General features: G+C 43.1%; 2 protein-coding genes across 3 annotated transcripts in view; both read left to right on the top strand.

Annotated features, from left to right (window-relative positions):
* Positions 1-3,018, top strand: part of LOC8023655 (RUN domain-containing protein 1) — a 29,974-nt gene extending 26,956 nt beyond the window's left edge. The window contains exon 17 of the mRNA XM_029981359.4: positions 601-3,018. Coding sequence (XP_029837219.2) covers positions 601-707 — 107 coding nt within the window. The 3' untranslated portion in view covers positions 708-3,018. The remainder of the gene's footprint in view (positions 1-600) is intronic.
* Positions 3,019-7,914: 4,896 nt separating this feature from the next.
* The window catches only part of LOC8023654 (oxysterol-binding protein-related protein 11), a 32,116-nt gene continuing 27,299 nt past the window's right edge, over positions 7,915-12,731 (top strand). The window contains exons 1-5 of one of the 2 annotated variants that reach the window (XM_029981357.3): positions 7,915-7,986; positions 8,619-8,650; positions 8,784-8,889; positions 8,968-9,015; positions 10,219-10,300. In XM_029981357.3, coding sequence (XP_029837217.2) covers positions 7,972-7,986; positions 8,619-8,650; positions 8,784-8,889; positions 8,968-9,015; positions 10,219-10,300 — 283 coding nt within the window. In that variant the 5' untranslated portion in view covers positions 7,915-7,971. Of the gene's footprint in view, positions 8,083-8,618; positions 8,651-8,783; positions 8,890-8,967; positions 9,016-10,218; positions 10,301-12,731 lie in introns of both variants that reach the window. The other variant, XM_029981356.3, reaches the window with a different exon arrangement.

Genomic DNA, 12,731 nt, shown 5'->3' with positions numbered 1-12,731 from the left:
CAATTTTTTTTCATGTGAACATCTTTTTTTAGGATAGATTAGAATTAGATCATGAGTGTGAGACCACAATGGAATTATGGACTTGTCAAGTTGTTACTGGAGAAATATTGTAGAAAGTTACAGTTTGCTTCCCATTACAGCTTATATATAGTATATGCCAGTGATCTGCAGTGAACTTGCAAACGAATTGAATTTTGCATCAAAATAACAATCTTTTTTTTTTTTTTCATGTTTAAAGTTGAAAAAAACTAATGTTAGTCGAATCCCGGAAGGAATGGTGGCAAACCCTATTATGCGCTGCTTGGATCTACGAACTTCAAAGTAAAATGAGTTGTCACAAGTAAGAGTGTTGTCAGACTCGGTTTTGTCAATGATAGCCGATGCAGGACAAGACGACGAGCGCCATGACGTTGCGCTTTTCACGCCGTTCGATCAGTCTCATTGACTCGTAGCGTTGGTTGCGCTCCGCCCGACGCGAAACGAAGTATACTGGTATACTGCCAAAACTTCGAGGCGTATATAACCCGAAATCGAAGCGTTCCGCGTACACTTGTCGATCCGACGTCGTCTTAGTTGGAATGTCGTTGCTCTATCTTTTAGGGTTCGAGGATGCCTTGCGCTCTCTGGACAGCTTGGCTGCTTTTGACTTCGACTTGCCAGTGGATCTGGCTATTCGGCAGCTGCAGAACATGAAGGACGCCTTTTGATGCGTCGTCACGCTCCTAGTCCACCCTCCTGAACACGGTCTCCCGAGATGCGGTTCGGTCACGGTCCAGGTCTTCCGACTCGGAGCCGCAACGAGAAACCTAGGCGGAAAGATTGTGCGGTCCTCGCCGAAGTATGCGGCTTGAAAAACAACATGCACCGTACCTGCGGCGTAATTTATTGCTTTTTTTTAAATTCCAGAAGAGGGAATGGGATTGTGTGAAGTAATAAGTTGGATTTCTTGGGAAAACAAATGTCACTTTAGGGCTGCATGGGTAGAATAACTTGTTTCTAGGTTTAATTTGGATTGTTTGAAGTAGTAATTTCCTTGATTTGAAGAAAGAGAATGTTGTTCTGTGTTGGTATAGTACCTGTTTCTATGGTTATTTTGAGTGAACTTGGGCCCATTTTATTGGACAGTGTTTTATTCGATCACCGTTTCGAACGGTTCAAAGTTGGAAATATGGTTGTAAGGGCTTAGTGCAATCTCAACGAATTGCAGTCACGAGAGCTCAAACAGAATGGCATTGAACATTGGGAAAGATAGGGTGAAGGCAGATATCATAGCAGGTATGCAAGATGGACAAACGATAGGTTTATAACTTGTTACTTGTATGTGCGCCACTTGTTCCATTGTGTTTCGCTTCAGAAAACAGCCAGGTGTGTAATGTGCCTGTGGCGACATGGAGGATCATGAAAATTGAGAAACTATGAGTTGAGTGATTGTGAAGACCGTCATTGAGAGATTGTATGGGGGTGAAATGAGGTAATGCTGTTATTTTGAGGGAACAGTAGTGAAAATATCTTTTTTTAAGAGGATCTGAATTTGATCAATGATGTGATGCTTGTGCAGGCAATTTCTTGCAACTATTTTGTGCTGCGACTTTTGACAACACATGTTTTTCTCTAGCATTTTCTCCATGACTTGGGAGGTTGTGATTGTTGTTGCTCTTCAATTCTGACCACTTTTATCTTAAGTTCATTGAGTCAAGGCAAATGCTCTTTTTACATTTCTGAACCTTGCTTGTTAGATGATTTGAATTTATAACATAGTTTGGCATGCACAGTTGCAAGTATTCTTATGAAAGGAGTGTTTTGCAAATAATACTCTGAGGTAAATGAGCAATTCATTTAGGTAAGACTTAACACTTGAGGTAATGTAATCGCCATCCTGTTTTCTCTTCTGATGATTTTGTGCAATATGTTTAATTAATACCTCCTCTTTTTACATTTGTGAAGGAGGATTTTGCTGCAGTGTGGCAAAACAAATCACACTATGGCATTTTTTGTACTGAGAAAGAATGTGTTGGTGTGTAACGTTGTAACCTGGTTGTAACCTCCAATTGTTCTAGTCACGTTTTGAAACCAACATTTGTAAACAAAATATAAGAAAAGCAAAAAAAAAAAAAAAAAGCTGTTACGAGCATGACTTGTTACGTTGAAACTTTGAACTTGTATCAATACCAATCATACCGGTGCAGAGATCTTGTTACTTGCATTTACGAGACTTTAGGCAACATAACATACTGCCGTTAGTAGCATTCTGCATTCAGATCATTCTCTGTTGAATCATACGTTACCCTAACGGCAACCCTCATTATTAATATAGTCGACCGACTTTAAAGCACCATTCTTCATTCCTTTACAACATCTGTATATCTCAGAAACAAGCATACATTTATGTGGCAGGTTGTGTGTCAAAACAGGGCCAGTGGATATTTTATCCCCTATACGCAAAGGAACTCACCTGCGATTCAGTGTATTGTGTACAACGAGTTCATTTTATCATTAGGCGGTTCTTTGTTTGGCAATCCTGACACTCAACCAGTTTTTTTATAAACAAACGTGAGGTGGAATTGGCTTTTCCCCATTTTGTGGAAAAGAGTCTTCACTGAATGAACCCCTTTGCTGAAGGTTTTTAATCACTGAACAATATGTGTTTCATGTATTCATATCCAGCTCTCCTACTTAAAATGAAAAGAAGGAAGAATAGTGTCTTAGAGAGCATTGTTTATTGTGCTGTTAACCCCTGCAATAGGATCTCATCAAACTGCAAGTTTTTTCCTCATGGACTAATTTTTCTAACCTTTCAAGACTTCCATGTTTGTTTTGGGGGGGGGAACGAGGTTTCTCATTTGACCTGTTACTTAATCATCCAGTTCTATCACCTCTGGTGACAGTTACCAGCAATTACCTTTTTTAACGTTATTGACTCGTCTGATACTATGTGTGTGATTGTGTGAAATGTCCTCGGGTTGTGTGGTAAGTGTCTGAACATGTAATAAATCAAAATAAACAGGGTTCTCTACATCAGTCTGGACTTCTGAGGGTTCTTAGTTTGGAGAAACGTTTTGATTCTGTGAGGACGGTGGAAGGATTCTTACAGGTGCATCTTGAGGAGGCATGAAAGCTCTTGGATTAATCCTTTCTTAGTTCTCTGCAAATATTTGACATTGACTAAGTATAGCTGTATTGAGTGTATAGCAGTTTTTTTTTTTTTTTCTTAAAGGGCAACTGCACTTCATTTTTGTTTTTGAAAAAACAATTCAGTCGTCTTGAGTATCACCTAGGAAGACCACACGTCAAATATTACGACCTAATTCTGTCTAAACGTTTCTTGGATGGTCCGACAAACTTGCAACAAGCCAAGTTGCCAAAATCGGCTTACTCTAGTGGGTGAATTGAGGCGCAACCTACAGCGCAGTCAAGGCTGCGGCTTTGGCGTAGTCAACACTGAGCTAAACGTCGCCATTGCCCCTTTTTCTTTGTTTTTACTTCTCGGGGCAAATGTAACGGGTGACATAATGTAACGGGCGCTTAGCGGTGTCCACGTGATTGGTGTAATGCACCTGCGCAGTGCGCTTCTTGGGAGCCATCCAGCTGTCTTGCCGGACATTTCGCGCATCGCAACTACAGTCGTCGTCTCGCCATTTGTGATTATTGTCTCGGAGTTTTGTTCACACTATGTGCACAGACTGATCTTGCACTTGTGCAGACGTCGTTGAATGTCGTAGACACCAAAACGTGGTGAAGAGTGCGATGCAGACGACACTTGCGCCTGGCACACGCCCGCCCCAACAGTGGCCCACCGGCACGCCCCCATCCCGCCCGTCATTGCATAAAGAATCACGTGACGGCCTGAGGCTTGTGTTGCCCGATGTAGCCAAACTTTCGGTTTTGATTTCTGCTCATCTTTAAAGTAAGATTTTACAATATCGGATTTTTTGCAAAGAAAATGACGTAGTGCCTTTTATTAGTGTTTTTTAATGTGAAATCACTCATTATCCTAAAATTTTCGGAATTGAGTGGAGTTGCCCTTTAATACAATTTGATTTGTGGTCTCTGTTGGAAAAATAAAACAAATAAATTTGTAAGTTGCAACATTTTATCAGGGTGAATGCATTAGATGGGAGGCAAAAAAATACTGTTTTAGTCACTAGACTTCCAGACTTTTTTCAGGTGCATAGAATTTACGCGGTTAATTTACCTGCTTAAAACTCTCCCCTTCGCTTCTCCTTGGCCAAGTTTGGTTTGCGGGAATATATGCATTAAAAAATGTCAATGCTTTTATTCTTAAATATCTGTCAACACATGCACTTGTAAGAAGAGTGCCAAGCAGGACAATTATATTACACAAGCACCTTTTCAAAAATAAGGTTTTTTGTCCGACTGCCCCAAGTACAGAAGGCTGGATAACGCAGCATTTGTCTTCTCTTTATATCTATCAATAAACGTTGTGCCCTGAAAAGATGGTATGGTGAACACAAACAACAGCTGCAGTGTAGGGGAAGATAACCCCCCACCGTTGATTTCAGGGATCGATCCATGTTCGGTGAGGCAGTCATTTACGCTAGGACGCGGTCTGTCCCATATGACATCTACCACATGTCAGTGGAATGTTGTACACAACAAAGACTGAACAAGATTGTGGTGTTTTTGGCATGCTGCTTTTGTAAGGTCGGATTTTGAACGAACCTTTGACTTCCTCATGAATCTCAATACAGGATGCATTGTGGGGCAGAGTATATGCGGAGCACAAGTTTGTCTGCTTGTTGCGCAGGGGTTGTAATGACATCAGACAGTTGAGCTCTGATTGGCTCCGATTGGAAGGAGTGGGTAGACCTCAATGCTAGCTGCCTCGGGGTCTACCCACTATTTATATCCAATCAAAACAAATCAGAGCCCGTCGTCCTGACGCCACCGCAACCGCCTGCCAACGTTATTCCGCCTGCGCAAGTAGCAGACAAACTTGCGCTCCACTTCATCAACACTGAAAACGGGCACGAGACGGAAATAATAGCTTCTTCGACTACGGCTTCTGAATTCCGTACGAGAAGGGACGGTTTGATTCTCAAACCAGTCAAGAAAGAAAGCTATCCAGCCATATGGCAATGCAACTGATAATAATAATAATAATTCTTTAAGTAAGATTTTTGGAAATATTTCTCTATGTCTGCGGAAACAAAGGGGGTGGGGGGGGTGCAATTTTACTTTTTTTTCTCACCCACGTACAAGCTAGGTTCCTGCGCTCAAAGGAAATACAGGGTGTTCTCGAGAAAGGAGAACAGTGTTTTTTTTGGCCTGACTAGATAAACCATGCATTGCAGCTAGATAGCTCAAACTCCGTAAGAATGTGACACTATATAGTCAGTGACAGGTTAAGAATAGTTTTCTGGCTGGGGAGGAGGAAGAGACAAAATGCTGAAGATAGGAGGAGGTTTCCTCCTCTCCTCTCCAGCATTCCGTCTGCTTCCTCTTCTCCTGATCTCCTTTCCCTCGAAAACTTTTCTTTACCTGTAACTAGGCTATATACTTTCCGGTTTTAACCGAAGACGACTGGTAAACATCCACCGGTGTTGAAAAGAAAAAATTGGTTGAAACCAGAAAACACCGGGTTTTGGATATTTTCGTACGAGCAGCAGTTTTTTTTCACCAAAAACGTAGTGTGTAAACGTTCCTCAAACTCGTTCATATTTTTTCTTTATTGTCGTCGTTTAGGTTTCTAAGGTCTCTTAGTAATCGATATGTGTTTTTTCTGTCAATGCTCATTATCATCAGTTTATGTCCCCAAAAGTTTGTCCTCATTGTGCTCTTTTGTGGATTGCCCATTGAAGGTTGCCCTCCTTCTCTGTGGACCCTAGTAGGGGGATTTGAAGCATCTTTCATATTGTGTGGGTAGAAACGCGTCCGGAAGCTGCATTCGCCAGGCTGGCCAGTACTGTCCGAAGTCTCTTTGGACATTTAGGGACTTCACGTGCCATGCACAACTGTAGAGCGCGCGCTCTCGAAATTGTGCACAGTCAACAGGAAGGAGCCGGTGGGAATGACAGACGCGAGCTTTGGAATGTATGCACGCATATACTAGAGTAATGAAGTGTGAAGAATATGATGTATCAGATGTAAAAATGAAAATGGAACCGTTTCTCGTCTTGATCGTTTGTTTCTATTCACGATTTTCTCCGTCGATAAAAGCCGTTTTAAGCGTCTGCACAAGACAATTCACCGAAATGCACTGCCATTTTGGAAATAAATAAACACTGAAAAGCATTCGTCGATTTTTTACATAAATAAGCGCCGGAAATTATACAGCCTACCTATAACTACTATGGCGGTTGGAATAGAACGTGGAAGTTTGAGAACATGATGTTACCTATATCGAAATATAATTGGGAAAGACTAACTTTCTCTGTGAACCCTATGAACTGACGTCCACCTAAGCCTAATTTCATCAAAACAAAAAAATGTCATGGGCAACTTCTCACAAGCGTTCACAATATAATTTCTTGTTTTGGGAACGCTGGGCTTCATAGAGAGGTTTCGTCTTTCTCAATTTTTGTTTGATCCAGGTAACGTCATGTTCTCAAGCTTTTGCACCTTTTATCCCAACTGCTAGCTTCACATTCTCACGAAGTTTGATCTTTCTGCGGTGCATGGTTTATTTAGCCGGGCCGAAAAACATGGTTCTCTTTTCTTTGAAATTCTCTGTACTTCTAGGGAAATGCGCAAAATGAAGTGCAGAATTCTACTACCGGACTTAACTGATAAACAAGCTCACCTGAAACAGCCTTGGGAGCATCTCTACAGGCATTACATTACAAAATTTTCTTTTAGAGCACAGCTTTTGGGCGCCCGTTTCCGGCTTGAGCGTCGGCGTGACCTGACGGTTATGCTGACGGCGACGCCGTCGACGCTCGAAGGGAGCAGTAGCTAACAGGATGAGGAGGTGAGGAGGAGGGATATAGACGCTTTCAGCGCGCGCCAGATTGAGCCGCTATAGCCGACCTTCTCTCGTCTTACTGAGATGCCGAGACACTGAAGCGGGCGTTGTCGAGTCTCCACAAGGGCCTATGCTGGGGAGAAGGACACAGTGACACCTAAGATGTCGATAACCTGTCCTTCTGTGGTAATTATGAATTGGAGCGAACGGAATAAGAGGGAACAAAAACTGAAGGTCGGTTATGGTGGCGCCCATGCACAGCTGCCTGAAAGCGTCTATACACTCCCCTCAGTACTCTTCCCTCCTCCTCCTCAAGAGCTGCACTCTAATTCGGCATTACAGGGAGTTGTAAACGGCTAATTCATTTTTTAGAGCGCAGCTCTTAGGCGCCCGTTTCCGGCTTGAGCGGCGTCGCTGTTAGTGTCAACGTCGCCGTCGCCGTCGCTGTAGGCCCCGTACGCCCCGTAGGCGTAATTGCTCGTAACCCTTTTGAGGGTTACGAAAGTTACTCTCACGAGGGTCACGAGGGTCATGAGAGTTACCATCACAAGGGTTACTACGGTTACCCCCACGAGGGTTACCCTCATGAGGGTCACGATGGTTACCCTCACGAGGGTCATGACGGTTACCCCCTGAGGTCACGTTAGCGCAGGGAGTCACCCTTGGCGTCGGTACCCTTCCATTCTCCTCCTCAAGAGCTGCGCTCTAATCCGGTGTTACAAAAAGTTGTAAACGGCTTTCATTTTTTTTATCTAAGTTGTAGAAATTAGCTCGCTGACGAAACAGTAAAAAAATATGGTAAATTCGCCGTCTGCTACGTCAGCTACTGCAGCTTCGTTCGGGAAACTATGCCACTCTTAAAGCCAAAATAAAATTTTGGATTTAAGAGTTGCATAGTTTTTATAAAATTTTGCTTGATTTTTTTTCTTTTTTTTAGCTTAAATAGTACAAAAAATAATAAATAGAGTTTCTGTTTCGGTTTTTGTCGAACCACAGGCGAATTTCCCACCGAAGGCGCTGCGAGCGCACGTCGTTCAAAAGAAACGATCATGGCGGACGAAGAAGTAGGTGATTCAAATCTGTCCTCAATCGTTGATAATGTCGCTGGGTTAACGGAAGAAGAGAAAATCCAACTATTGTCAGTCATGATCAAAGCTAAGGTAAAGCACTGCCCGTCGGGACCCAAGTATAGACTCCAGATCTCACCTTATCCATAACAGCGGCCGCGACCTAACCTGATACCGTGCCGGAACGCTTCTTTAGTTACGTCATGTTTTGCCTCTATATATTAAAATCTAGCTTGATTCGTTTGCAGAAATTGTCTCGAAGGGAAGACAACAATGCTCATTTAAAATATATTTTTTTTTTATTTACGACTGCATTTAGAAAAAAAAGAAAGAAAGGTGTCTTTCCCGACAATCGCAGCTAGCATTTGACTAACTCATCTAACACACCCACTCCATTTATTCCGCGAGGTAATACATTTGAGTGAGTGATTTGCGACTTATAGTGCATAGTGATATTCACTAAACCTCCAAAATGAAACTTAAAAAATAAAAAAAAATGACGGGTTTGATAAGCGCGATTCTTCCTTTAGTTTTCTTTTTGACCCGCTTGTTTGATTCATTGATGATGTAAAGTGATGTTAAAAGTGATTTGTCCCTGTGTTAACGAGGCGACGATGGGTTCTTCGCAGGAACTAGATGCCCAGGAAGAAAACAAGATGAGGTATGATATCTTTCTGGGATGATTTGTTATCTTGCGGTTGCGTAATCAATGTTCTGCCTTGTTATGAGCTTTGTTGTCTTGGGATTGTTTCGTTATCTTGCACTTGGCAATCAACGCTCTGCCTTGTTTACAGGCAGCCCTTGGAAGGGCAACTGTTCAAGTACACAAATGTAGTTAAAGGATGGCAGTACCGGTGGTTTGTGCTCAACCCCGACATAGGAATGTTTGAGTATTACATGGTACGTATTTCCTTCCATTCCTTTCTCTATTAGTGTGTTTAAACGGTGGGAAAAAATTTTGTTTGTTTTGTTTTTCAGTTGGACGAATTAAAAAAAGGGAGACCACGTGGGGCTGTTCACCTTGCCGTAAGTGCGGATTTCAGTAATTTATTTGTTCTTTTTTGCAGACGTTATTTTTTTTAGATGTGGTGACAACCTGAGAATACAGTAGCCGCCTTCAGTCCACCTTCAGCACACACTTATTGCCAGGCTTTGGCTGTGCATGCGAAAAAGTGTGGCAGATGGCTCGCACTAAAAGCGCAGCATTTACTTCATTTTTAACCTGTCGCCGACTGCAGAGTGCCCATCATTTGATGATGATTGGCTTCGTAGGTTGCATTTTAAACCCCGCATGGCTCGACATCGAACGTATGGAAGTGTTCCCAAAGCCTTGAGCTACATCAAGACCAAAGCGAATACTATTTGCAGCACTACATTTCATAGAAGCAGTCGTCGTGTTCGTCATTTTGGCTCGTTCGCACAGTTTTCCCCGTTTTGGTTTTTCTATGGAGCAGCATATAACTGTGGACTCCTCGCCCGCACGTCTTATCATCTTTGTCACTGTTGTCAAGATCCTGGGACTATCTTTTCCTGGAAGCAGCTCGCTCGGACGCGCTGGTTTGTAAATTGACCGTTGGCAGCTCACAGTTTGAAGTGTTCACCTCTAAAAGCAGCCCAGTCTAAGGGCTGCCTCCCACCGGCAAACATTGTTTTCTCCACAAAGGAATCTCGCAAGAGCCAAGGAGTAAAACTTTTCCGTATATTGTTGGATGGCAAGGCTCGCATAGTTTTCGTGGCGTTGCTGATGGAAGAGGTGGTGAAGGGGCTCCACCACCTTTCCCTCTTTCTACTTTGCAATGCTGACACGGTTTAGGAACTACAGTGACATATGAAGTTGAACTAGCTAGTAATGTATTGCAAAAAATGGAGAAAAAAATGTATTTTTATTTGTTGACAGTCAAGTCTGTACTTCGCACTGTTTTTTTCTTTTTCTTTTTTTATTCTTGTTTTAACGAGTGAAGAAAAATAAAAGAGGCAGGAAGGATGTCTTCTTGTCTGTTCTTCTTTCTTTTCTATTTCTTGTTACCTACTTTTTCTCGGATTGCCGTGGAAGCTGTGTTAGCCCGTGAATGTTGCACAGAGTGTAGGAGCCAAGGCATCGTTATCTGAATCGCAGCACACAACCGTACTAGGGTTTTAATACGGCAAAACAGGGCGCCTTCTCTACCTACGACAGCCAGATACACATTGCACGGCACATTAGGTAATGTAGCATCCCTTGCCTTGCAGGGCGCAGTGATTTCGCCCAGCGACGAGGACGGGCAAATGTTTACCGTGAGCGCCGCCTGTGGAGAAGTTTACAAACTGAGAGGTGAGTTGCTCGGCCGTAACCTACGGAAAATAACGGGGCACTCTGTCCTTACGTAGGTCATAGTGAATTAAGCCATTATAAAACATACCTACCTAGTACCAACTATAGTCAGATACAACATAAGAAAGACAGTACAAAAGGGAAAAGGGCTCGCACGAAAAAAGCTGTTGTGGAAAGGAGGTCTCTCCTCTTCAACCTTCCTAGTTTGCTCCCTTTTCCCCCTCACAGTGTCTTTCTTATGTTGTATCTGACTATAGCATACCCGCCAAGTCTCCCTTGTGACCTGGGAGTCTCCCGAATTTTGACCAGTTTGTACGGTTTAAAGATTGACTGAAAAATCTCCCGAATGACGCAAATGAACCCCCTTTGTCCTGCCCGCAATTACAGAGAAACAGTGAAACCCGTTAAAAACGAACCCACATGCAGCAAATTATTGTCGATGTCGAACTCACAGAAAATTTAAATAGTTGTAAAAATAATTAGTAATTAGTAATCATTGCACGTAAAAAGCATGTTTTATAACAAACAACATATTGGCTATATCGAACTTTCCCCCCCTTAGGAAGGTTTCCAAAAACGTGCATACAACGTTTTCTGGCCTGTACCTTCCCCCAAAAAAAGAAGTAGGAAAGAAAGGAAATTCCAAAAGCTCAAGTTGCGAACAAAATTGAGCGAAGAGAAGCGATTCAGAAGGGGAGAAAGCTAAAAAATACACTCTGCATGCATGCACAGAAAAAAAAAAAAAAAAAATTACAGCACATTGTTACAAGGCGGAAGTGAAGAGATGAGAAAGAAAGAGAAGCTCTCGCCTTACAATGAACTCTTCGTGGAGGTTCGTTGTAAATGTTTTTTTGCTATATCGAACTACTTGCTGCATCGAACTGATCGTAGGGTTTCCTGCTGTTTGTTATAAGCAGGTTTGACTGTAAACAAGGAGTTCTCGCTGTCGCACCAGACGGCTGCAATGATAGTGAGGCCCATCTGTATCTCGCTAGCATGAACAGTGCAATATAAATGCAATGAAAAGGGGCTGTGCAACGACATTGGGTAGGAATATTTCTTACTTTATGCCAGCTTCCTGGCACTAGTGGGACCCAAGAATACTCAAACGCAACACCACTGACCAAGAAGCGTCTTCGTCGCGGCGGAATTCAAAGGATGAAAGCGGAGCTTTTCTTTCAGTCTCTCCTTCCAAAGCCGCCTTTTGCTCCTTCGCGAAATTTGATGACGGAGGACAATGGCAACAGTACGGTCCCCGGGAATGCGTCATCGAGCTTTGCGATCCGAGCTGTGACGATATTCAAATGCTGCTCACACAGTGGACGCGAAGACTGCGTACGCATTCGATCTGGGCTCGTGACAATTGATACCTCGACATGCATTCGGGTAGTGGCCCGTGTCCAATCGCTGCAACGACGACAATAGCGGAGCCATAAAAATGTCTAAAACTCAGCGTGTGTCCTGTGCTTTGCCAACCCCAGCGCGTGGCTATGATCAACATTGGCGGCATATAATCGGCTCCAGATCACGTGGTTGCTTGTTCTGGCTGCGAGTTGAGGAGGTGAACGGTGCTCGTTTTTCTTTAATTTTTTTCTGGAACTTCTATTGGGCGTGGGGTGAAAAACGAACGCATGTTTCATTGGTCATTAACGTCAGGGATCAGTTTTAAGCGGTATTTGCGCAAAGTACAAAAATTGTTGCATCGCCCCTTGAAGTTGTCTTTCCGTAAATTTGTTGTCAATGCTTCTTTTTAAAAAAATGCCCCCGCTTAGAAATTTTCCCAGATTTGATTTCTCCAAACTTGGCAGGTATGCTATAGATAGAGGCACCAAACAAACTATGCTTTATAATAATGATGCTTAAGCCTTCTTGGATCTCAAAAGCATTGTTGCAAGTTATCCGAAGCCCTATCTGAAATCGCAGAAAACTGTTTTTCGCCCTCCGGAAGTGCAAGCGCAGTCCGTGTCGGAGCGAAGCAATGTTGCTTAGGGTGACCACCCGTCCCACAGCTCGGGGGACTGTCCCGCGTTGAGGGCTTGTGTCCCATGTCCTGTGAGAGGTACCAAAATATTAAAGATGCCTTACTTTCACACTGTTGTAGTACTCGCTACGCAACTCATGACACTGCCGAACAATTGGGCACGGGGAAGTGCGGGGGTTGCTGGTTAATCGTGTGGGAATCACGACGGTACCCCATTTTCTATCCAAGTGCTGCGGGAAGTGATTGTCGTTCTTGCAGGAGAACCAAAACGCATTCGCCGTTGTGCCTCCCCCCCCCCTTCTCCCTGGTGGCAATGTATTGCGAGAGAAAATTGCTCGCCCAAGGTTGACATATAAATTGTAGTTATTTTCAAATCGTGCTGTGTCAATGCAAAAAAGTTGCCGTGGAAAGTTTTCTTTAAATTTTGTTTTGTGAAGACAGTTACACAAG

Source organism: Ixodes scapularis, unplaced genomic scaffold (genome assembly GCF_016920785.2).
Source record: "Ixodes scapularis isolate PalLabHiFi unplaced genomic scaffold, ASM1692078v2 PGA_scaffold12__126_contigs__length_90152505, whole genome shotgun sequence".
Taxonomy (NCBI): domain Eukaryota; kingdom Metazoa; phylum Arthropoda; class Arachnida; order Ixodida; family Ixodidae; genus Ixodes; species Ixodes scapularis.
This window is presented reverse-complemented; position numbering and strand designations above follow the sequence as displayed.